Source organism: Macrosteles quadrilineatus, unplaced genomic scaffold (genome assembly GCF_028750875.1).
Source record: "Macrosteles quadrilineatus isolate MER2022 unplaced genomic scaffold, UCM_ALF_1.0 Scaffold_3__2_contigs__length_128488019, whole genome shotgun sequence".
NCBI classification, from domain to species: Eukaryota; Metazoa; Arthropoda; class Insecta; order Hemiptera; family Cicadellidae; genus Macrosteles; species Macrosteles quadrilineatus.
The window spans coordinates 64463177-64487974 of record NW_026542596.1 but is presented as its reverse complement, the minus strand read 5'-3'; the positions used below and the strand labels follow the sequence as shown (position 1 = coordinate 64487974).

Sequence of the window (24798 nt, the reverse complement as noted above, 5' to 3'; positions counted from 1 at the left end):
AATATTTTTGTTTGAGTTTTCGACCGCTAGACGAACTCTAGTATAACGTATACCGCAACACTATTGGGCTTCTTTAGCTCACCACACAGACCAGAAGGTCCATGGTGGCAGGCTGTTGAGGTTAATTGATTTAAATGTTTTGAAAAGTTGAGGGGAGCGAGCTGATAGTGTGGGGCTTCGGGTCCCGAGGGCCCAGGTTCAATTCCCAATCCTAATGGATTTTATCCATAAGATAATGCCATGACCCTCTAGGACTAGCCTGAAGTAATGTGTAAAACAGTTCTGGGCTAGAACCCAGTGTCCTAGGATACAAAGGTGGGACAAAAAAAATTAAACTCGGTGCAAAAGACCTGGTTGTGTACTCGAAATTTGAAAACTTTAATTTCAATTTGCAAAGCTTTAGACGAATATTGCAACATCTTTCATTAAGACTATACAAAATAACATGTAAAAGAAACTTATGTTGTTTTATAAAAATTGTCCATGATTATTCATTAAAAATTCTTATTACTTTCAAATGAATTTATCCAAAGTATTTTTTATACATAAATATATAAACCATTGATTATTCTTTATATGTTTATCATTTGAGCAAAAAAGAAATAAAAAATATTTAAAAAAGATTATGATTGATAACTCATCCAACAAATATTAAAGCTCAAGTTTAGTTGTTTAGCGTAACCTCATAAACCAATGGTAAATGGGTATTATTTTAATGTATATCTTTTATTACATTTCTAAGAAAACCAGCCCATTCTCCTTTTTAACCAAACATGAAATGCACTTACTGGTCAATGTGCCTTTGCATAAAAGGAATTAAATTACAGCATCCCTATAGTAATTTATAAAAAATATATAATCCTTAACTCTTAACAACAAATTACATGAAAACCAATCAGCAATACAATTTCACAATATACTGAAAAAGTGTTTTGTAATGAGAAATTATTTTTAGGCAGGTGGTTTAACTTGAAAATAAAATTAATAAGTGTTGAATAAATCAGCTTAATATTAAATAATTTGTACCAACCCAACCAACAGGTTCAGAATCATCTTGAAACTGTATTAGTAATTGAATATTTACACCAGTGCCAACCAAAAAAGCCTAAACATATGGGAAAACATGATCCCTCCTTTTAATATTTGCCCTACTTATTACTACCAACCTTAACACAAGTTGGTCATATGGGGATTAAAAATTATATTTACTATGTTTTAAACAAACCCCCCAAGAATTAGCAAACACATTATTGTAATTTGGCTTGTTGAAAGAATAATTTTTCATGGACTTGATCTAGATTTATAAGCAGTATGAATGTCCTTGAAAAGGCTAGCCATGAAAATATTTTTACAATGACAGTAATAATCATATTTAGAGGGTTAAACAAATAACTAAATATTGACATTTCTAATCATGGCTAAGATCTACAATTTAATAAAAGTGTCTAAAGAAGCCTTAAACTTTAAAAAGCATATTGTAAAGGCTGATTCAAAGCACCATAACTTAGTTATTGATAAAATTTATTTATTTAATTAGATTGTCTTAAACTATGCCAGACTAACAGCACATTTCTTTCAAAATGGGAAAAATACTTGGGGTTTGTTTAAAAATTAAATGAAAATTTGCATACCAGTTTAAAAATTGAGTAGACATCATTTGATCATCTAGATACTAAACAATTTTTAGATGACATATTCAGTTAGGCTATAATAGGACAAATTATTTATTGATAAATTTAAAACATGTTTTATTAGTTATGGGAATATTTTGTATAACAGTATGTTTCATTGAGAATTGTTTGCTCGAGCAGTTTTGTGATTGGTTATGTTGAGAACATCTCAATAATCATGGCAGTTTAAGCATATATATACCAAACAAAATAGGTATTTAACAAGGATAAACTGATAAATGGGAAAGCTATGTTTGGCTGTATCGCCGGGTTGTTAAAGCTTCCAAATAAGTTTATAGATATTAAACCAAAATAAACCCCTCATAAGAACAACACTCTTATTTATAAAAACGAATAAATATGATATTATAAGTGAGAACGAATAAATATGATATTCAAGCTGCGAAACTGTCGTCTCACAGTATGTATGTTACACAGCGAGATAGGAATGCACATAGATAACATACATTTTACAATTCATAAAATTACATCCTAACCAAATTTATTCCTAGTATGTTGACAAAACACTAATTTGGTTTTAGCTAAGGATACAAAATAATTGATTCAGTTTGAACTTATAAATTGATTACAGTATGTGTTAAATGTTATGATCACAGAGCGACACGTATTACAAAGCAGTAGTCGAACATTAACATCAGTTCAAAACAAACTCCGTAGGACCATGAATGCTACATCAGTAAGTATATAACTTATGGACATTGCAGTATCCGACTTGAGGTGAAGAAAGGTAAAAATAATTAAGCGATTCGAGTCTCTCAACACTTAGCGATTTAATCTTTCTGTTATCACTCCCCATGAAATAAAAATATAAACAAATTTTTTTCCTGTGAAAACATTACAATTTTCAACATCCTAAACAAAAATAAACAAATTATGTAGTATTAAGTGTAACAGCCCCCCTCCCACCCGTTAAATTATTTGTTATCGTTCGCTTCACGTCAGCCACTCGCCTTCTCACTCATATAAAAACAGCCTTTCCATCTTCACAGGATTTGTCAGCCATTATTTGTCAAGGGCCGTGTTGGTTTTGATTGCAATCACACACTCCTCCCCGCAAGCCTTTAAGACAGTGCACTGAAACATGACAACATTTTCATCAGGATATCCTAAATAAGTCATTTTTAAGCGTAGATTACATAAATGTCGGTAAAGGTCTCAGAAGAGATTAACAAGAGGTGGTTTAAATATTTTAAGCTTCTAATGGTTGACACTAGAGGCTTAACTTGTTGCCAGCTAGAAACAAGTTTGTGGTTGTTTTTGTACACTAGGCCTACACTATGTCAATGGGTTTTTAGTGTCATGAAAAACAAGATGACTGGACCCTTACTACCAAACAACACAGTAGAAAAATTCATAAAAACAAATGGATACTTTTCATGACCACAAATAAAGTAATATTCTGAAAAAAGGAAATACTGTAGTAATACTGTTTGTACTGTAATAAACAGGTACCAGTAGTAATTTATTTGTCAACGTGGCAATGGACTATACAATGCGTGTGCGATACTGTGTGAATCGTGGACGTTGGTGGCCAAATAAACTATCTGAATGGAGTCTAATATACAGGGTGACAAAAAAGTCTGGAAACGGTTCAATATCTTTTTAACTAAATTCGTTAGAAAATTCAAACCTTTCACATCAACTTATATGTATGAAAACTACTTTTTGCAGTCATTGCCATTATTTGACCTTCACCAGGGGACGGCCCACGAGGAGTAGGTACATAATCTTTAATGTAAGCATAGGTTGATATGCACATCATTTTAAAGGTCTGGTTAAGTGGAGTTCATTACCGGAAACCGCGTCAAAAAAGGTTCATCCGTTACAAAATGGCGGCAGTTCAAAGTTCTTGCGGAATATACCTGCAGAGGCCTTAGTATTGGTAAATACTCATAGTCAACATTAGCAGGGAAATCTAAAACCCGGTTAAATTTGTTTTGATGATTGAATACTATTAGTCTATGAGCTAGCTGACTTTAAAATACAGTCTAAGCTCTCAAGCTAATGTTTAATACGAGTATTTGCCCATACTAAGGCCTGTGCAGGTATATTTCACAAGAACTTTGGACAGCTGCCATTTTGTAACGGATGAACCTTTTTGGACGCGGTTTCCGGCAATGAACTCCACTTGACTAACCCTTTAAAATGGTGTGCATATCAACCTATGCTTATATTAAAGATTATGTACCTACTCCTCATGGGTCGTCCCCTGGTAGAGGTAAAAAAATTACAATGCTTGGAAAAAGTAGTTTTCATACATGTAAGTTGATGTGAAAGGTTTGAATTTTCTAACGGATTCAGTTAAAAAAGATATTAAACCGTTTCCAGACTTTTTTGTCACCCTGTATAAACTATTATAGGCTTCCCCAAACAAGTATGGAGGCTATTTTGTAAATCTGATTTGCTTTAACACTTGTGTAAAATGAATAAATTCCAATGCTTACAAAGGTAAAATTTTGTTTTTAATTCATCAAGAAAGTCTTGTAAATATGGAAATTAGGAGTTTGAGGATCCCAGAAATTTTTGGTCTGTTCAAATCAGCGTATTTGTGACTCGAGCCTCCAGTGAGAGGCTATAAGTAAACATCCTGCCTCGTAACAAAATGGTTGCTTGTATCTTTAATTTTGCCAACAAGTTCTGTACTGTATACGTGTTAAAGATAGATTATAATGGGCGACTGGATTTTAAAGCTAAGTTTTTACTCTCCCGATTGCAAAAAGCGTCTAGAAGGTTTTCCGAGATGGCGGGTCACAATGATGATGATATTTCTATATCACCATGAATCAGCATAATGCTAAAAGATTGCTGTGTATTGCTAAATATTGCTAAATATATATATATATATCATTTCATTATGAAAATCCACTTACCAACAACTCCTTGCCAGCATCATATTCAGACTTGAGCTGAGAACCCAGGTCACCGTCAGGAACCTTGAGATCTTCACGTAAGTCACCATTGTCAGACATCAGACACAAATAGCCATCATCCGAAATATCTGTAAGCTGAAAAATACAATGACGGTTAATCAAGAGGAACACAGGAAACTACATAGGATTAACTATATGTGAATTATTTATATGAAGATCTTAAATAAGTTTATCACATGGGTTCCAGCAACTAGGATGGACGGGAAATTGTACAATAATTTGGGACAAGACTTTTATTTCCTTCCCGATTTTTGGAAAAGGACGGGATTTCCCACCAAAAGCAACAAATTTTGAGAAAACATTTTTGCAGATGGCAGTCTTTGTGGCACTGTATTCTAAAAAGCGATAATGGGTAAAAATAAACAAGTAACATTTTTTTACTGAAAAACAAACATATTTTGGATTGAATCTTAATTCTTGGTTTCAATAGTAGCCCAATCACAGACACAAGTAAAATACAGGAATTTAAAATATAGTATCCAAATCCAAAATATTTAGACACAAAAAAGAACACTAGTTAAAATATGATAAAATACAACCCAGAAAAAAAACAGTCCTTACTGTCTTGATACTTGATGTTTTATCAGTTCTTAAACTTACAATAGATTTTTAACTGTTAAAGCTATAGGCCTAGAACAGCAACAACTTTGTGAGAATCTCACGCAAATTTCATGATAATTTCTTATGATCACGGCCACAACTGTGATGATTTCTCATCCAAGATCATATCTTAAAATCTCAAGTATCTAATGCACTTGCAGCAACAGAGTGATCATTACATAAGATTGCAGCAATGCCAGAATATAAGAAACTGAATAGCACGAATATAAGAAACGTTGTGAGTGTCTGACTTGATCGGGCAACAATCATAATACTCGCGATTGCGGCAACATTATGTGATATTACTTGAGATTACGGTAACATCTGTTATTTTCTACAATAATCATTTTAACACCTCTGGCTGTTTATCACGGTCACGGAAATAACTGGTGATGATTTACTGCAAATCACAGCATCCTTACAAAACTACCTATGTATATGAGTAGAGATTATAGGCTACACATTAAAACATTATCAACTTTAAGCAAACATACCTGGTAGTCCTCACGTTTAACAAAAGGTACGTCCATGTTGTGGGTAGAAGGACAGATATCTTCATACTTCTTTCCAGTAAATATATCCAAGCCCACAAGATGGACTTTGGCATGCCCGTGTTTACCAGTCTTTGAGGTTGACATTTCCACTATTTTACATGGCCGAGCCTAAAAAATATCATGAACGTTATAATAAAACATGTGTAAAATGGTAATTGAACTTCTTTCTAGTCTCTAATGAGTCTATAGTGTAATAAGTTTAAGTGTACTCCCTAATGAGTTTGACAGCCGTAGTAAAAAAATTGTTAAATAGATCAAACTAGTTTAAACTTTTTTTAATAAATGGCACAGTACCGGTACTATATGTTATGGTATTTAAAACTTAAAAAGATAGTAATTATTACTGCATAAGTAAAATAAACTGTTTAAATCAACATATTTAAAAATAGTGACACCTATATTTAGATTCTTTCGACAATACAACTAGACATTTCATCCCCATGTCAAATTTGTAGCCAGATTTTTTATCAAAATCGTCAATAGTTGATGTAAGACACCTACAGATTACGATTTAGGAATACTAAATTCTGTCGAATCCACAAACCTTTTAGGGAATGACTTAAGGTGAGCTATAGCTATTGTTTTGACCCATCAACCTGGGGTCAGTAACAAAAGATAAGGTATAAAATGGAATTTTAGATATTAGTGTATTCAGTGACTGGCTCACACAACTACGTTCTTTTTTAATAAAAACTTGGCAATAGCTGGTCCATATAGATGGGATGTCTACTTCAGTATCCAATAGTCAATGATAATACCTTCAAAATTCTTAAACTGCACGCAATAAACTTGTTGGCCATTGAGGTTAAAATTAGGTCTGGTCCCAATTAAGCTGGATTACCAACACACTACCAGTACAATACTGTGATAAAGATGCTAACAGAAGTCTCTACGGTTAACCAGAGTGTGAAATCCAGAGCAGGTAAGCTATATTTTGCCCAGGTAGAGGCAGTTAAGCAAAATTTGGTTGTTACTGAATGTCCACTTATTTGTAAGGCTAAATCCAAACATACCTTGAGCATAACAAATCCGTTTTTACGCAGAGCTGAGCACTGCTGTGGGTAAGTAACTGAGGCACCAGAGTCTCCGGTCTCAAAGTGGGTGTCCTCAATGTCAGCCATTTTTGTAAATTAGGTTTTCTGAAATTTCACATGGCATTAATTTATTAAATAGGTATCATATATTAGACCATATAATTACTAATTGAATTGTCAATTTGAACAAATCATAAAGTCTGATTTTGAAAATATTTTTTCAGTTTTAATCATTTGCGATCGGAATGAATATTTGCCGCTTAGCGCGTGGAAGTCGGATTTTTTTCTATAGCAGTTATCCTTTGCAAGCAGTTATCCTTTGCAATCAGATTGGCAAACATGAAATCCTACAAACGCTCGGGCATCCAGTAGGACTGGCCGACAACAATATTTTAGTTTGTAATATTCCAAACTGTGGTATGATGCCTGTAGAGTGATGCAACATAATAAGGAATTGATAAACTAAAGGATCAGCAGGCTTGCAATATCGTATTTTTTATCGTACAAATTGTGGTGGAAACAACTAAAATGAACACCTATTGTTCTGGCACAAGTGCTGTCATAATCATCATTGTTTTGGTTCAGTTTTACGTGAGGTTTTCTCGATAAATTTTGTGTTTATTTGTGTTTAAATGAAGTTTTATGTTTTTATGTACATTAGAGTTGATTATAAGAATACTTAGTACGTTTAACGTATAGGCCTAAACTTTTATCATAATTAGGCCTACAATAAAACTTTTTATCCCGTATAAAACAAATTTAGTAGTAAGAATGGAGTTAAGTTTGTTTTTATTCCCATATATTTAACTAAGTAATAATGGACGATCGTTAAGATCAGACGAATTGAGAGGCTTGTTATTTGCTGATGAAGTTGTTGACAATCCTGATATTTACTATAGAAGCGATGTTAATTTGACTGATTTAGCTGCAGAGTGAAGACTTGATTCGAGAAGAAGTATATGAGGGATATGAGGCCTATGGAAATTTGGAAGAGGATGGTTGAAGTAGTGAAGTTCAAGCAGCTCATGTGGAATTTAATGGACATTTTAAAGGCACGGAAGTGGCAAACAAAAGTGAAAATAATGATGGCACGGAAGTTGAAGATAAAGGTGCCCAAGGGCCAGAAAATAAATAAGGTATGGGTGTGTCAGGAGGCAGGACAGTGGAAGGTATGGTCTGAAGGGGATGACATTTTAATAGTGGAAGGTATGGTCTGAAGGGGATGAAATTTTAATAAGTTTCTGTAAAACATGATAGTGGTTATAAGCCACCAAATGACTAAACACTAACTACGACTTACAAATTGTTTCAGCTTTTTTTTACAGATGCTTTAATGTTAGAAATAGTGAAAGAAACAAACCGATATGCTTCACAAAAAATGCAGAAGAATAGGCCTACACCACTTAAGAAGAAATCCATCTGGCTTTCGTGTAAAGACCTTATATTGCAAGAGTTGAAAGCTTTTTTTGGACTCATAATTAACATGGGGATGAATGAGAAACCAGAGATCAGTAACTACTCATCAAACTATTGGGTTGACTACCAACCATTCTTCAAAGATGTCTTCAGTAAAGAGATATTTTTACAAATCTTCTTAAACTGCAAGGTCTTTCCACCCCTATCTGGTAGCAGTAGCTGGGACTTTAACTCTATCAGGAAAGGTGGGAAATGGCACTGCATGCCTCAATAAGAAATTAGAGAGTATTTTATCCCACAGAATGAAGTGTAGACGAAGCATGGTTGGGCTCAAAGGAAGGATCCTATTTAAATCCTACAACTAAGACCATTAAATTAAGGCCATTAAATAGGGAATCAATGTCTTCATCCTGTCAGACTCGACAACGGGTTATATTTGTGCTATTGAGCCATATGGTATTTAAAACAAACACAGTTCGCTTTATTAGGGCTGATTTAGGAGCTACTAGTCTAAGTGTCTTACACTTAGTAGACAAACTGAAGCAACTTTGGGAGTTCTTAAAGAGCTTCACGTCTTCACTGACAGATTTTTTTCTAATCTCAATTCGGCAGAAACAACCTTAGCATAAAAAGCCCATTAACCGGCACTATCATGCTACACAAAATAGGATTACCAGAAGAAGTGAGACCAGTAAGGCCTAAAAGTAGAAAGCAAAAACCAAACAAACAAGAACCCTCACATAAACCTGAGCTGAAATTAAAACTGGGGAAATCAAAATCTACAGAAAAAATTACGAAGTATCTCTTTTGTTGTGAAAAGACAAAAACTTTGTGGCTGTTCTAAGTCCAACAATGTACGGTGATAACTCTGCAGAAACGGTTAGGCGCTACAAGAAAGAGTAGGGGAGTTGGTGAAAAAGCCTGGTGCAGTTATAGTAATAAGCATATGGGTGGTGTGGACATCGTCGATCAGTAGGCTACTATTCATTCATTATATTCATTCACCATAACATCCCTGAAACAGCGTAGGAAAATGTTCTTTTGACTTTAAGAAACCACAATTGTAAAATTATTCTTTCTAGACAATGTCAATTAAGAAAGGGAAAAAGTTGTTCCCCAGAGACGTTAGAAAAATGATGTTGACACTGGTTGGAGAAGTAAGAAATGTCAAAAAACAAGGAAAACTTGGCGTAGAGGACGAGGACTAAATGGGAAACTACCTCTGCCCTATCCGCTTGATGAAGGTAAAACAAAGGATTGCACGGCGTGTAGCGATATAAGACAAGGAAAAGAAAGAAAAGGTCAACTTTTTTAACAATCCCAGACTTCATATGGGTGAATGTTGTAAAATATACCACTCAGGGGAAAAAATTAAAGAAGATTAAAAGAGAACTTTCAACTTGTTGTTTGTATGAGTAACAAATACAATCAGGTTTAGTAAATACATAAGATATTTCACTTTAGCCATCCGATCACAAAGGATTAAATCATCAAACCAAGATGATATCTTGTGTTCAGCTTATTCAATGATGCAATTTTAGCCTTATTTAGCCAAAACAGGGCCAAAACAGGGTTGTGGCCAATCAACGAGGATGTTTTTACGTCTGATGACTTGTTACCATCGTACGTCACGGACCGCCTTTCAGCACATCAACATTAAATCATATTCCCAATGATGCATCAACATCAGTAAATGCCAGTTTATCTGGTACCTGGACATCAACCAACAATTCTTGTGAAGCGTTGTTTTCAAATGCTAATCAGTTGTAAACCTTGCCAATTGATTCACCAGGCATTTTGCCCCCAATTACAGCCAGAGTTTTAGACCTAGGCCTATCTTCGCCATGTCAATCATACGCCAAATCAGGTCCTGTAATAACACCTGAAAGCATTCAGCCATTTCCGAAAGCCAGCCCTAGAGTCTCCAATCTGCCTACATTCAAAGGGAGAGTAAAAGGTAGCCTAAAACACGCATACTAACAGATACGCCAGAAAAAGAAAGGCTAATATTGATTGGATAGGAAAAAGTTGAAAAGCAGAGAAAGAAAGAAGAAATAGAAAAAAAGAAAGAGAAGAAAATTGTTCAGCATTGAAAATTCAAAAGTTAGGCCTAAATCAAAAAAGCTCAAGACGAAGAAGATCAAAACCAGTGCAATTGAAGACTCAACTTCTGCAGAAGAAAATTCAATCTCTAGTGGAGAAAGTAACTTCATCCTTAGTAGTGAGGAAGAATTTGAAATGAACCCTGGAGATATAAATCAAAAAATATTGGGACTTAACGACTTTGTGTTGGTCAAGTTTCATACAAAAAAAACCATTCAAGTACTTTGCAGGCCAAATTGAAGAACTGATTGGACTTCATGAGTAAGTCAACTTTCTTCGCACTTAAGATAAGAGAAAGTTTTTCTTTCCCCCTAATAAGGATTTGAGTGATGTGTCAATTGAAGACATTTGCTTAAAACTTCCGCCTCCAACCATTATAGGAGGTACTGAACGTGCTATAGGGGGCTTAACTTTTAAACTTGACCTAAGCCATTACAATATAGCCTAGTATTTATGTAGGCCTAAAGAGAAAATGTAAATATGAAATATATAGAGTCAAAACTGAATGCCGCCGGTTTTATACTTCCCCACCCAGTGTATGAAAAACCTAAACCGCCCCAATGTTGGGGTAGTTTCATACAAAAACACATTGGTTGGAAATATTTTTTTAAAGCTAATATTCTCTTGTTTTTTTTTTTAGTTGAAAATATGATATTCTGAATGCCTATTAAGCTTACATAATTATTTATCATTTATTTGGAGCTTAAAATAAGCAAAAAACAAAAAATTACAAGTAAAAATTTTTGAAAATTGTATGAATGTGCCCCACTCTCCCCTACAACTCTATTCACCTAGACAATGAAAATGTCATAGTAGGCCTAATTTTTTCCCTATAGCCTAGAGTAGAGTTAAATTTTACAGGTAAACACACAAATTTTCTGTAATAGCCTATAGCCTACAAACCTTTTTCAGGTAAATATGCTGATTGGAACTTAATAACTAAAATTTAGTAAAATATTTTTTAGGCTTTAGTAAAAAATAATTCTAAAAAGGTTGTGAAACTAAGCGATTTGGTGTAAGCGATAATTAAACTTAATATCGAAGTTATTGTACCCTAGTCTATATGAAAAACATTAGGCCTAAGATATAAACAGTAGGCCTATTTCATATCTTCCAAAAATACTTTTTCATCATAAGTTAGCTTACTACAGCAAAAATAGCCGTTTTTAATAATAATGTGGGTCTAAAGTAGCATTTTTACTCTCTAGTGAATAAAAGCGCTTTTTAGCCCCTAGGGAGTAAAAATCAGCTGTTGTCAATTCAGTTGTAAATTTCAATAGGCCTAGTAGCTTAAACAGTTGCATGTACTGGTAAGTATGGATTATTTAATCGATTGTAGTTAATTGTTGCCTCATCATAAATAGTTGGACATATCAATAAAATAATGTACACTAACACAATCGTCTTAGTAGAAACTATTGAATCACTTAGCCTACTAAACAGCTGCTTGTTTCCATTAGCAAAATAAATTTGAAACAAGTAAGAAGTATAGTTTTGACAGGTTTGCTGAAAAATATTTTAGTTTTGTAACATAAGTTAGTTTGTTCAAATAATGGTACAATAATATGATGAAAAATATAGTTCATGAAACAGGCAAAGAGTGTCTTTCAACCCTCAACTTTAAACATGGCATTCCCCAGATAGGTATATCTAAGTTTCTTTACACCATTTCCCATTCCTTCACTTCAGTTAATGGCGGTTTTAATAAAGTCCTAGTTAAGTAATTCCTCACAACAGTGTGTCTTTTAGTGTTTTGGAAGTAAGTTACAGGGCAATAAGACAATTTGGGTCTCCTTGTTTTTTGTAAAGCAGTGCTTATTATGTGTTTAACTTAAGTTAACAATAGTTTTATTTAATCTATTACAGTATTATTGCCTAAAGATTATGTGCTAGACATGGAATCAAGCGACAGAGGATTGATGGACTATTGGTAAATGTCTAGTACGAGTAGGCTGTTAAATGTTTTATGAAGCCTACAGGATATTTTCCCCGGCATCTTTATATTGAACCGTCCCGAGAGACAAAAAATGTTATTAGGCTAGCCTAAGTCAAAAATGAAGCTAGGAAATTGAAAACTTAGGCCACTTTAATTTAAGAGAGTGGGTGCCAGTAGGCCTAAACCAAAATCTTAAAAGTTGGCATACTAGCGTGTGTGGAGAGGGGGTTATGCGTGGCAGTGAATGGAAGTTTGGGAGGGTTGGGGGGTTGAGGGGGTGGTAGTAGGATGAGGAATCACAACGTCACAGGCATTGATAAGTCACTCACGGCGCAGCATGTGCACGGTGTTGTCAAACCCTCACCAGGAGGCATGATTTTTATTTCAATTCCAGGAGTTCCGGCATATAGGTATAGGGTGAATGTAGTGAGTCATTTAATTGCTGATCCAACAGTGACAGATGGCAGGTGTAAGGCCTATTTAAAAAATGAAACTGTTAAAACCTAACCTAACTTCATTCGCCCTATAAGCCGGAATTCCAATTGGAAAATAAAATCCCCAGGATGAAGTTAGCCAAGCACTGTGTTACATCGCGTTGGCATGGTGCACGGACTGTCAGTGAATGGTGATTCCACCCTGCTTGGCGGAGTGCGCTAAGTTAAATCACTTTAATTGCTTAATATAGGCCTACCTATTACTTAGACTACTCGGGTTTGCTAACTGCTATCCGTTAACTTTTCACCCTACCTATATTAGAAATCCGGTAGTGGTTATCTCAATTACGTATACACATTTTTAATAGGGCCTAACTAAAAATTATTATTTTGAGTTATCGATGTTTGGCTATATAAGTTAAACTTAACTTAGGCCTAACGTATAACAAAGTTTAATAAGTTGAATGTCTTAATTTGTTTGAACGTCAGTAACTTACAGTAAGTTAAGTTTCTGCCTGAATGCCAATATAGGAAGCTGACATAAACTGTTCAATTAAATTGGCACAACTAAATTAAACTTAATACCATTACCATTACCATTACCAACTCCTATGTCGTTGCCCAACACTTGTTGGATAGACTGCGTCAAATAGAAAACAACTGGGGGACTAAACTTAACTTGGGGGTGCAGTTTCTTAACTGGGCTGCACTAATATCGATGGTTCGATTAGTAAGTAACTTAGACCTTCATTCGATGTTTTCATTATCAGCAAGTAGGCCTATGATAAGTTTGGTTAGGTTATAACAGTTCCATGTTATAGTTTGGTTAACTTTTAAGCTTAGGCCCAGTTTAAAAAATCGAATGAAGGTTTAACAAAGGACTAACTTAAGTTAATCGAATCGATAACTTATTTTCAATCGATATTAGCGTTACTTAACATAGGCCTAGGTAAGTAGTCCAGTTACAAGAAACTGTACCCCAAACTTAATTTTTTACTTAGTTTAGGCTACACCAGTATAGGCTACGTTATTTCTAGCTAATCTGGGTGGGAATTGAACGTGTGATATCCTAAGTAAGCTGTCAGTAGAGATAACATTATCACTTTGTTATTACCATTGTTATTACTTTTCTAGTTAGTAATATTGCAAATGCCATCTAAATTGTTACACATATTTTGTAAAAAGGTGCAATCCGTTGGGAAATAAATAAATAAATAAACCAATGCAGGGGATGTTCTCAAAAAAGATTAGCTAGAGGACTAACTTAGGCCCTAAGTCTATGTCTGATAACTAAGTTAAAGCATAAGTTTAGGGAATCGAGTTGGAAAGTTAGTTTGTCGTTCTCAGATCAACGTAGATATCCAAGTAACCGAATAATTAATTTACGTTAAAACAGGTTGATCACAACGTGGGTTAGGGGGGGCTTTCATCTCTGCAACGTGATAGTTAAATAACCGCCCCAACAAAGCTACTGAAGAAAATAAACTTGAAAAATGTAAGAAGTCGTATTATGAATTAAAGAATACTATTCCAATACTAGAATAACGAAAATGATAGCGAACTATTAAAAATAATAGAATCAACATGGCGCGAATACCCATCAATGTCAATAAACCCAGCCCAACCGGTCACTTAATTTCAGGTATTTTATTTTCAAAACCACTTGTGTTTCTACTCGTATCAATAACCAGATATTTTACCTCACATAACGTAAAACTAAATTTACCAAAAATACATTTATGGCCATTAAATAAGATTAACAAAATAAGGGACTCACATGTGCTGTAAAAGGTAAGAGAACTAGGGAATTTCAGAGAGGCGCAGGCGTACGACGACCACGTTTTCCTTCCTGAACAAGATGGCGTCAAATTGGCTTTAGAGGGGTATCAATAATTGGAGTCAACGCCTTAGAATTTCGTGTCATTACATATAGAAGTACTATAAAATATACTGTGCAACGTACTGCACAATGCCAAACAAATGGGCGCTCATGACGTCCATAAGATGAGCAGGAACCCCTTGGGGAATCAAACATTACAAATATGCATCGTTGCATTTCTGGCTATATTAGGCTGAGGTAAGGCCTCAAATTACCTATGGTTCACTCGTTTGGTGGACAAAAGTCAATAAGATAACTAACTCATTGGTGAGTCGGTGGCTCAGTTGGTAGCGTCACGGACTTTGGGCCCAAGCAAGGCAGAAGTGTCGTGGGTTCGGATCCTGGTCACTGCCACAAACTTTTATCAGTACAGTTCACCTTTGTACTGTACCGGCTCACCCATTGCTTTGCTGGATACGTTCCAACCACGCACAGATCTGTAGTCTATGTGGACGGGCAAATGCAAGGTTAAAAGAGGCCGCCAATCACTTAAAAAAAACTTTTATAGACAAACTAGAAAGTCTGCAAAGGCTTGGTACCCTAAACTTCAGGAGCAGTCAATCAGCAACTCTCTAAGTTGCTTTTGGCTGCTACCTCTGGGGTCCATTTCATAATAAACTACTGGGGTCCATTTCATAATAAACTACTTGTAATTTCCACTAGATTTGCATTGGGCGATCAGCTGATTTACTAATAATATTAGTTTGTACTTTATTATGAAATGGGCCCCTGGGGTCCATTTCATAATAAACTACAAGTCCTCTGGACATCTTTCATTGAAGCTGAAGTTCGCTAAGCAGCTTACTTACTACCAGACCAGACCTCCAGACCAGACCGTCTGGCTGCAACCAGACCGTCTTGGACTGCTCTACACACTCCCAGACCAGACATTCCAACATTCGAAATTGAGACGCTGTGGTGAGAACTCCAACTAATAGATAAAGACTGTTACGACGGTCTACCGTCTGACAGACAGCGCTACACACTCACAGACCAGACAAAAATAGTGGTGGGGGAACCTCAGACCGTCTGTGGTCTGAGGGTACAACCAACAGACACGCAGACAGTCTGGTCCGAGAAAATTGGTCTGCAGACAGCCCCACACACGTTAAGACAAGTGCCAGACGCCAGACCAGACGGTCTGGTCTGGAGGTCTGGTCTGGTAGTGTGTGGGGGGCTTTACAGCAAAGAAGGTTGCAAATCTGTGGAAAGAAAATAAAGTGTCTTGGGCAGGTAACTACACCATTGCCAAAGCCATTGCTGCATGTCATGTGCTTGACATGACCTCAGACGTTCTTAGTGCAGAAGTAGTTTTCAGTTTTCACCAAACACTTATTTGTTAAATTCCGCTCAAGAGATGAATGGAAACATAAGGAAGAATACGGTATCAGACAAAAACAGACAGCTTAATTTTGTACACAGGTGGCTCCCAGCAAATCGATGGAAAATCACGCTTCTGACACAACAGATACTTGGGTATAGCTAACTGTGCCTATACCCATGTCCTTGACCAGGTCCAGGAGCTGAGCCACGGCCGCCTTTAACTGCAGGCCGCGGCCTTCGAACTGGCAACGTCGCAAGTGGTGTTGTAACAGCTGTTTTGTTTGGAAGCAGATAATGGTATTTGTGTATTTACGAAAGATTCGTTACTGGACTATGACAATATATATTGACTCCTCTTAAAAATGTACAGAAATAGATTTTAATTCAGATTGTTCCGGTTTTCAATTCTGTATGTTTGATTTTCAATATTTTAATAAATTTATGTTTATAAATGTCAATTTAAATCAATGAAGTGCGAATTAAATGAGCTGATGTCACCTGTCTATCATGTTACTATGGGACGTCTGTCACTGAACAACACCACTTGCGATGTTGCCAATTCTACCAGGCCGCGGCCTTTAGTTAAAGGCGGCCATGGCTGAGCTCTTGCCCTAGGTTTCTTTGCGTAGCCTATGGTTCATTAATTTATTACATACCTATTCTTGACCAACCAGGGTCCTTCCCCTGTCCCAAAGTCCAATCCAGAATTATTAAATGAAATTAAATGAATAATTTATTGTCGTTATGCCTCCTTTACAGTATCGTTGGACTGGTTACAAAGTTTACATTACTAGTTTTCATCGATTATTCCCACGGTGTGAAGGTGTTTCCTGAAATGACCGTGTATGTCCAGTGTTGGAACGAATGTACCCTGATTCCACACTTTCATGCAATGCAATTGCAATACAACTTCTGGGTGCCGTATTTGAAAACCTATAGCTTTAAAAACCTAGAATATTCCCAAATGATAAGTACTCTGTTTGTTTTTTTTTCTTTTTTTGGGGGGGGGGGAATTTATGTAGTCTAAGTTGCATTTTTACGGAATGTGTTAATGTCATTAGCATAATTTATGTTTTTTAATTTTCTGTCAAAAATAATACTCGTGCCAATTGCCAATTCGTTTGTTCACTGACACGGCCCCCTTTAACTACATAGGCTGCGGCCTGGTAGAATTGGCAACGTCGCAAGTGGTGTTGTTTAGTGACAGACGTCTCCTAAGATAACATGGCAAACAAGTGACATCAGCTCATTAATTCGCACTTTATTGTTTAAATTTATGAACATAAATTTATTAAAATATTGAAAGTAAAACATACCTACAGAATTGAAAACCGAATCAATATGAATTAAAAATCTATATCTGTACATTTTTAAGCGGAGTCAATATTGTCATAGTCCAGTAACCAATCTTTCGTAATAACACAAATACCATTTAATTTATTAGCTGCTTCCAAACAAAACAGCTGTTACATCATTACTTGCGACGTTGCCACTTCGAAGGCTGCGGCCTGGAGTTAAAGGCGGCTGGGCCAATGAGCTGGCTATAATATTATAACGTGGGTCGTGGGGCGCGTGGGGTCCCAGTTTATCGACATCCCAAAAGATCGACACTGAAATAGTCCCACTTTGTCGACAACTCAAAATGTCGACAGTGTCGGTAATATGGGATGTCTGTAAAGTGGGATGTCGGTTATGTGGGATGTCTGTTATGTGGGACGGTTGTGTAAATTTTCCCACTTTATCGACACGCAAAATGTCGACAAGCAAAACAGATCGACAAAGAGCGGGAGATTCAAATTGAAGGTGAACAGCTCTTGCTGAACAGCTCGGTTGAGTCCGGATGCATATGTAATGGAGAGTCGTTCTTTTTCTTAACTCCGAACGACTTCTATTCACCGCGCTTGCAGTCTCCTTCAAATTTGGCAATGCTATCCCAACTATCATGTGTATATAAATTGTGTTCTGTTGTTTGAAGGCTTTAAAATAATCTGACATTTTGTCAAACTTGTATTATTATACTGTTTTTTTTTTCGTGTAAGAAGAAGGTAGTTAAGACTTGCTACCTAGGCCAAACTTTGCTTGAGGATGATTATGATATCCATCCAAAGTTTTTTCAATCATAAATTTATATGAAATAGAAATATATAACGATATAGTAAATAGCTTTTTCATTTAACTTGCTAGCTTAGTGTTAAAATAGATCAACCCAAATAACAATTTTACGTTCTCCAGAACTTACATCGGAAATGAGGAAATGAAAAACTGCGTTAATTTTCCTAAACAAACTGCAGATGCTTTGATTCTTTTGTTAACCTTTCCATTACCAATATGGCAATCCATAAAAAGCAGTGACAACATAACATTTTGCAATTTCTTTCCAAACTATTTTGGAGAGCTTTAAAACAAATTATTTAGTATATTGAAGCATTGTTATGCGCCTAATGGTTACGGAGAAAACTCAAACAGTTTAAAATTTAAACTGGCTCGAACGGGAAATTTCGTTACAACATACTGACTATACATCACTGCATTTACCTAGCAGTGTAGCCATGCTGCGGAAGGAAAGTTGAAATCAGGGGCGTAGTCTCGCTGAATTGAATTAAAAATCATTATTTTTAGCCTTAGCCAATCTATTACCGACCCTCTACGACTAAACTATACGTGACATTTGTTGTTCTACTACTTTTACTGAACCTCTTAAATTTTATCTCTAAGGTAGTATGTGTTAAAATGAAATTGTATTAGTTAAATAATCATTTGTCTAATGAAATTTTACTTAAGTTAAATTTAACGTTCGTTGGTACCATTTTATTAAAACGAAAGGTTCGTAATTGCTTAAAAGTTGTTATTTGAGTGGAAATTAAATCGTAAAAGAAATTCATAATCATATTCTTAATTCATTTCTAAAGATTTGGATAGTTAAAAATATACTGTAATATGCTAACTGGCTAATGGTTTTTCATGATCTTGTATTTCTGTAACAGTCAGTCTTCCAGTCACTTAACTGCATTCTCCGTAAAAAATATAACACATAGATAAAACATAAAATTTAATGTACTTTTTCCATAGGACGTCATTACAAAATGTAACAACGTCTATATGAGTTTTGCATGTGTCATCATAATGAAAACTATGTTTACGAGGGATAGACATCAAGTACATTTTTTTTCAGAGGCTTTTTGGTCGATGCGCTATACTTCCTCAATTTCGAAAATTAAGGCGCCACTTCAAATGTTTTATTAACTGCTACGCTGGAAAAATATTTCAAATACTTACATTTATAACAAAAATAAATGTTATATTACAGTATCTCCATTCCGCCTTTTTTACTGTCTCCCCTATACACAGTATATGGAGTAAGTATTGATGTAGGCCTATTTGTTATTGATGCACTTTTTGAATCTATGGTATTGTTTGCCAAAGCTGTCGAGTTTGTGGTTCGAATAAAAATATCCATTTTCGGTCTCCTTTAGCCCAATCTAAATATTCATAGGCAAGCATGTTTGTTTACACCTTTTTTCATCTCGTGTGCATTGCAGGGAAATTTTACGCTTACTGATGAAAAGATATTTTCATGTAGATGTGTAGAATCTTTTAGCGAATTTCCCATATAGGGAATAAGCTATTACCGTTACTCATGGTAAGACCTGGACCCGGGACCGATATAATTTTTCGTTTTGAGGCCCCTAGAGGTAAAAACACCATCCGTTCAAATTGATATATAGGTATTAAATATGTGCGTCCTTAACTCGATAACTCGAGCAAAAATGATCCGATTTTGATGAAATTTGGTACAAACGTGCTAACCTACGTTTATTCGAACGAATTCACGAACCAGCATAATCCGACCATGGAAACGGGGTTTATGGGGTAAAAATAGGATTTTTCCATTTCCCCCCCAAAACAATAAAAATTTGCAATTTATTTTTAAACCGTTTTGTAGAGCTTTAAAAATGGAATAATTTAGTATATTGAAGCGCTGTTGTATGCCTAACGGTCACGGAGAAAGTTCAAAAATAGTGTAATTTATACCCATGTTATTCTTATGGAGAAAATGAAAACTGTTGTAGTTTACTTGTTTATGGATGTATGTTGATAAAATTTGGCAAATTTAGTTTTTTCATCCTATACTACTGACGTATGGTCGAAAACACTTTTTACCTTCCCCGTAGCAGCAAACCTAAGCACTCGTTGAATCTAATGATAATTAAATTGGGAATAAATATGTCTTATTCATGGAAATATTTTAGTAATAATGTAATCAGACAAGTTGAAATTCGCTTAGTCTACAGGTTTGCTGCGGTGAGGGTATTTAAAAATTAAAATAGGCTCAAAATAATCACAAAATGGATTTAAAATTTAAACAAATTTGCATATGGGCCATATATGGGTTGTCATGCTGGTGACGAAATAACAACGAAATATAAACAGCAGAAAATCAAAACAAATGGAAGAAATTCCAATCACATGTATTATTTACAGTGCGGGGGGAAATAGAGAACTCTGTACCTTTAGATTATTTTGGTATAGTTTTTGGCCAATGGACGACCTCTCTCGTATATGGTTACACTAGGGTGGTCTACCGTTACATTTTTAGACGCATAAATGAACGAAGCATTATTTAAAGATTGTCAGTGGCTAAAGTAGCTAACAACCTACAATATGTTCCCTTTCAACAGATTCACCATTTGTTTGCCCGATATTATTTAAGTTCTAAAGAATGACAAATTTATCTGATAGTTCATTTATTTAGTTAAGAATAAGAATTGATAAAAGGTTATTAGACATGTGTATTTGACATTTCGTTTAAACGGTCAAGAGCTTCTTTCTTCTTTGCTCAAGATCCGTGTCTAATTGACATCAATCGGTCTAGTGAAAATGGTGGATCCAGAAGCAGGCCTTCAAATATCTTAACTCTTGATAGCCCTACACGTAGGACAAACCTAAGCCATATTCTGAAGATCTAATGTCCACAACAGCTTTGTTGATGACTTTGAAGTTTTCGGGTAATGTAGGTATGACAGATGCTATTTCATTAATATCTTGCTCAACATAAATGACCTTTGTAGTGAAACTGGCCATCCTGACCCATTTGCTTGTACTTTGTAAATGCTCATAGCGGGATGTACTCGTGCAATCAACATTTGTTCTACAATCGTTAGGTCAGTTAATTCGTTCGGGACACTTGACACATCCATATTATTTAACGCCGTGAATTTTGTTGCATTTGAACGACAACCCGGACAAATCGGTGATTGGTTTGAAGCTGTTAGTTGTTGGCGATGACAGTTAGTGCAAGTGTAAAATTTTAGTGCATCTAATTCATGTTGGAATTGATAAGCTAACTGCCTATCATTATCAGCTTCTTCCGCCACTGCTTCGTCTAGTTCTTCTTGTTCACGACGCCACTTATCTTACAATATTTGCATTATTGGTGAGCACGATTACTAGAAAAATACTATTTTTCTAGTAATCGTGTTGGTGCGACGACCAATATTACGACGTGGCCTAATTGAGGCATGCTCAAAACAAATATAGCATCACGCGTTACTTCCATTGATAAACTGTTACATTCCAACTTTAACCTAGGATCAAAGTAAACATTGAAATGTAAAGAAAACAGTTACAAACAATTAACATATGTTTATCTTATTTAAATGAAACGAGAAAAACCCAATATAATTTTTCTTTCAACTTACATTAAAATGACAAGCGAAATTGCGTGACCCGTAAAACAAAATCCATAAGGAAATTTGCAAATATTTTTTACCAAAACATTGTGCTCAGTATTCTTTAGCTTTTGGCCAAATTTTATATCAATTCTTCAAGCCGTTACATTCTGATGCTCTTACAAAGAAGTTACAAAGTGAAGGAAAGTGAGCTTCGCTCAATAAGGATAATTTGAGTAAAACTAGTCGGAAGTGTTACGTTAATTCAACTTTACAACTATCTACCATATAATTGAGCGTCAATTATATCGGTTTGACAAACGATGTGTCAAAATTAAGTATTTTTTGTGTAGATGCTCCCTTTCACAAATTCCTGTAATAAAAGTCCTCGGGCTTTGCCCCACAGGCCATCAAAATCCCAATGTATTTCTTATAATAAAAAAAACAGACAAATAATATTTTTATTGTATTAATTACAGCTGTCCATTAGTAAACACATTATACACACAATAGTGTTCGTTTTCAGATTGAGTTCGTTTGCAGTTTCGATAACTAGAGTGGAGTGATTGATTACATTATCTTTCAGTTGACTCTTTTGAGTCATAATCGGAAATTATGACTGTTATTCGTTTTGAAATAACGCCTGTAATACTTTACAATTGCTCGAATTCGAGCAACAGGTGCTTTAGTATTCATGTATTACGCGTTTTTCACAAAGGCCATTCAACTTACAGTTCTTGGACCAGAAGAAAAATTAGAAAGAAGCTCTCTGTGTACACACGCCTCTATGTGGAGTCTGTGACTTACCCAAAATTCCCTGAAGGCCTTATTCAACCAAAAGTACTAGTGATCGTGATGAGGAAAATTCTCGGGTACCTAGCCATAGTATGAACGAATAATATATTAATTTGAATATTACTTCATCTGGCTACCTATAGTTCACTTACGCAGATTTTCCAGACTTGTGTATGGACATAGATAAAACATACTCCTCAACATACTCCTTGAGGAGTATGTTTTTGTTTTATCTATGGTATGGACTTGGTGTGTATTCGGCGAAAAGCAATTTAGGTTTTATGTATTTTTTCGTGCAATGTATAATCAACCTGATAATGTTTGTTATTTATTAAACAAATCAGTTTTACAGCTTTAGATCATTTTAATACTATAGGTACTGAAAGATTAAAAGTATACAAACATTATTAACGGGTACCCCCAAAAAGGGCTGTCGGTGCAATCGTAGGGTGGACCTAATTCCTGACCAGGTGCAATCGGGCAACTACAGGAGGAATAGTACACTTCCTGTATATTGTTAAATGAAAGTAGTAGCTTACAGATTACGTTAAACTGCATGTTTTATTGATTTGGCGAATAAAACCAACCTGAACTTTTTTCTGACACAATTTTGTATATGGAGCTTTAATTATATGTTGTAGGAGGGTATTTCTGTATTTTAAATGCACAATTATTAACATGTTTCAACATTATAGCACTCTTCTTTTCAGTTGGAGATGGACTTTTAAATATTTTATATTGTAGTGGAAACCAATAATTAATTACGTTATTAATATATGTCTCAATGTCTCTGTTTGAAGTGAAGTAAAATAATTTTTGATTTGTTATTTGTATTTGAAATTATTATTACAGTACAAGTATTATTTTAATAACGTGCGAAAGTTCCGCATTGACCTAGACCTAGACAATTTGAAACATAAAAGTACAGTCTGCTGGTATGACCGCAACTGTAGCCGTTGGGAGGCACACGTCAAGCCTTTGATATCAATGGCATTTCCGGCATTTCCGCTCGGGCATTGTATACTGCTGGAGAGATTAATAGTCAGCAATTGAGATAAGACTTGTTTGCGTTGTTTCCGCTTCTTTATTGTGTGAAATGTAAAAATACCCCCGTCGCAGCAAACCTGCATACTAAGCGAATTTCCATTTACCCGGCTTGATTTCTACTAAAATATTCCCTATAAATTTTCAGATTTATTTCCTATTTAAATAACATTAATTTTAGTGAGTAGTTAGGTTTGCTGCTACGGGGAAGATGTTGAGGTGTGTTTTTTCAATTGAAATATTGATAGCTTAGTATGAAATAAACCAAATTGCCAAATTTGATTAAAATATATCCATAAACAAGCAAACTAGAACAGTTTATTTATTCTCCATAAGAATAACATGGGAATTTTAAATTTACAATTTTTTTAATTTTCTCCGTAGTCAATGAACATTCAAAAACACTTCAATATACTAAATTATTTGTTTTTTTAAGCTCTTCAAAATGGTCTAGAGAGAAATTTAGAAATTTAAAGTTTTTAGGGTCAAAAATTAGAAAAACCCATTTTTACCCCATAAAACCCCCCATAAACCCCTGATCCCATGGTCCGATTATGCTGGTTCGCGAACTCGTTCGAATTAACGTAGGTTTAGACGTTTGTACCAAATTTCATCAAAATCGATCAATTTTGCTCGAGTTATCGCGCTAACGGACACATATATAAATATATATATAAATATATATATATATATGAATTTGAACGGATGGTGTTTTTGCCCTCTGGGGACCTCAAAACGAAAAAGTAAATCGGTCCCGGGTCTAGGTCTTACCATGAGACCTATGGTAATAATCAAAAATAATTTATAAATAAACACTTTTTTAAAAACAAAACGTTTTTAAACGCGCTAAAACGTGGAGAGTATAAATACTTGCAAGATTTAAAACGAAAAACGAGGGGTGCATGCAATATATAATTTACAATTACCTTCACCTATTGAACTATCAATATTAATATCAATAATATCAGTATTATTATCAATTGCATGCACCCAATGTTTTCGTTTTAAATCTTACAAGTATTTATACTCTCCACATATTTATAAATTATTTTCTACTTTTTAGTGAATTTTAAAACGTTTTGTTTTAAAAAGTTTTTTTTATTTATAAATTATTTTCTAATTTTTAGTTTTTAATGTGTGTGGATGTTAAATCTATTTCAAGCATCTATATCAGATTAAGACAGAGGCATGTGGGAAATCTACGGTTTTATTTGAGTTTCTTTCCATATAATTACTAGCTGGCCCGACAGACCTCGTCCTGTCCTAATGTTGTTTTATGTCAAACGCTCGTTCATTTTCAAGATGAGCTCGTCGCATCCAGGTTGAAGTTCGTTCACTACGCTCACTTACCTTTTATTTGCAAATTAGCTGTTGTCGTAAATAAAAAAAA

General features: G+C 35.0%; 1 protein-coding gene across 1 annotated transcript; it reads right to left on the bottom strand.

Moving 5' to 3' along the window:
- Positions 1-2442: 2442 nt before the first annotated feature.
- On the bottom strand, positions 2443-14564 carry LOC128988878 (eukaryotic translation initiation factor 5A). Its single transcript, XM_054410617.1, has 5 exons — positions 14476-14564; positions 6789-6914; positions 5716-5883; positions 4562-4696; positions 2443-2765 (listed from the first exon to the last, which is right to left on the bottom strand). The coding sequence occupies exons 2-5, from the start codon at positions 6894-6896 to the stop codon at positions 2694-2696; spliced, it is 483 nt and encodes a 160-aa protein (XP_054266592.1). The 5' UTR covers positions 6897-6914; positions 14476-14564; the 3' UTR covers positions 2443-2693.
- Between the last annotated feature and the right edge of the window lie 10234 nt (positions 14565-24798).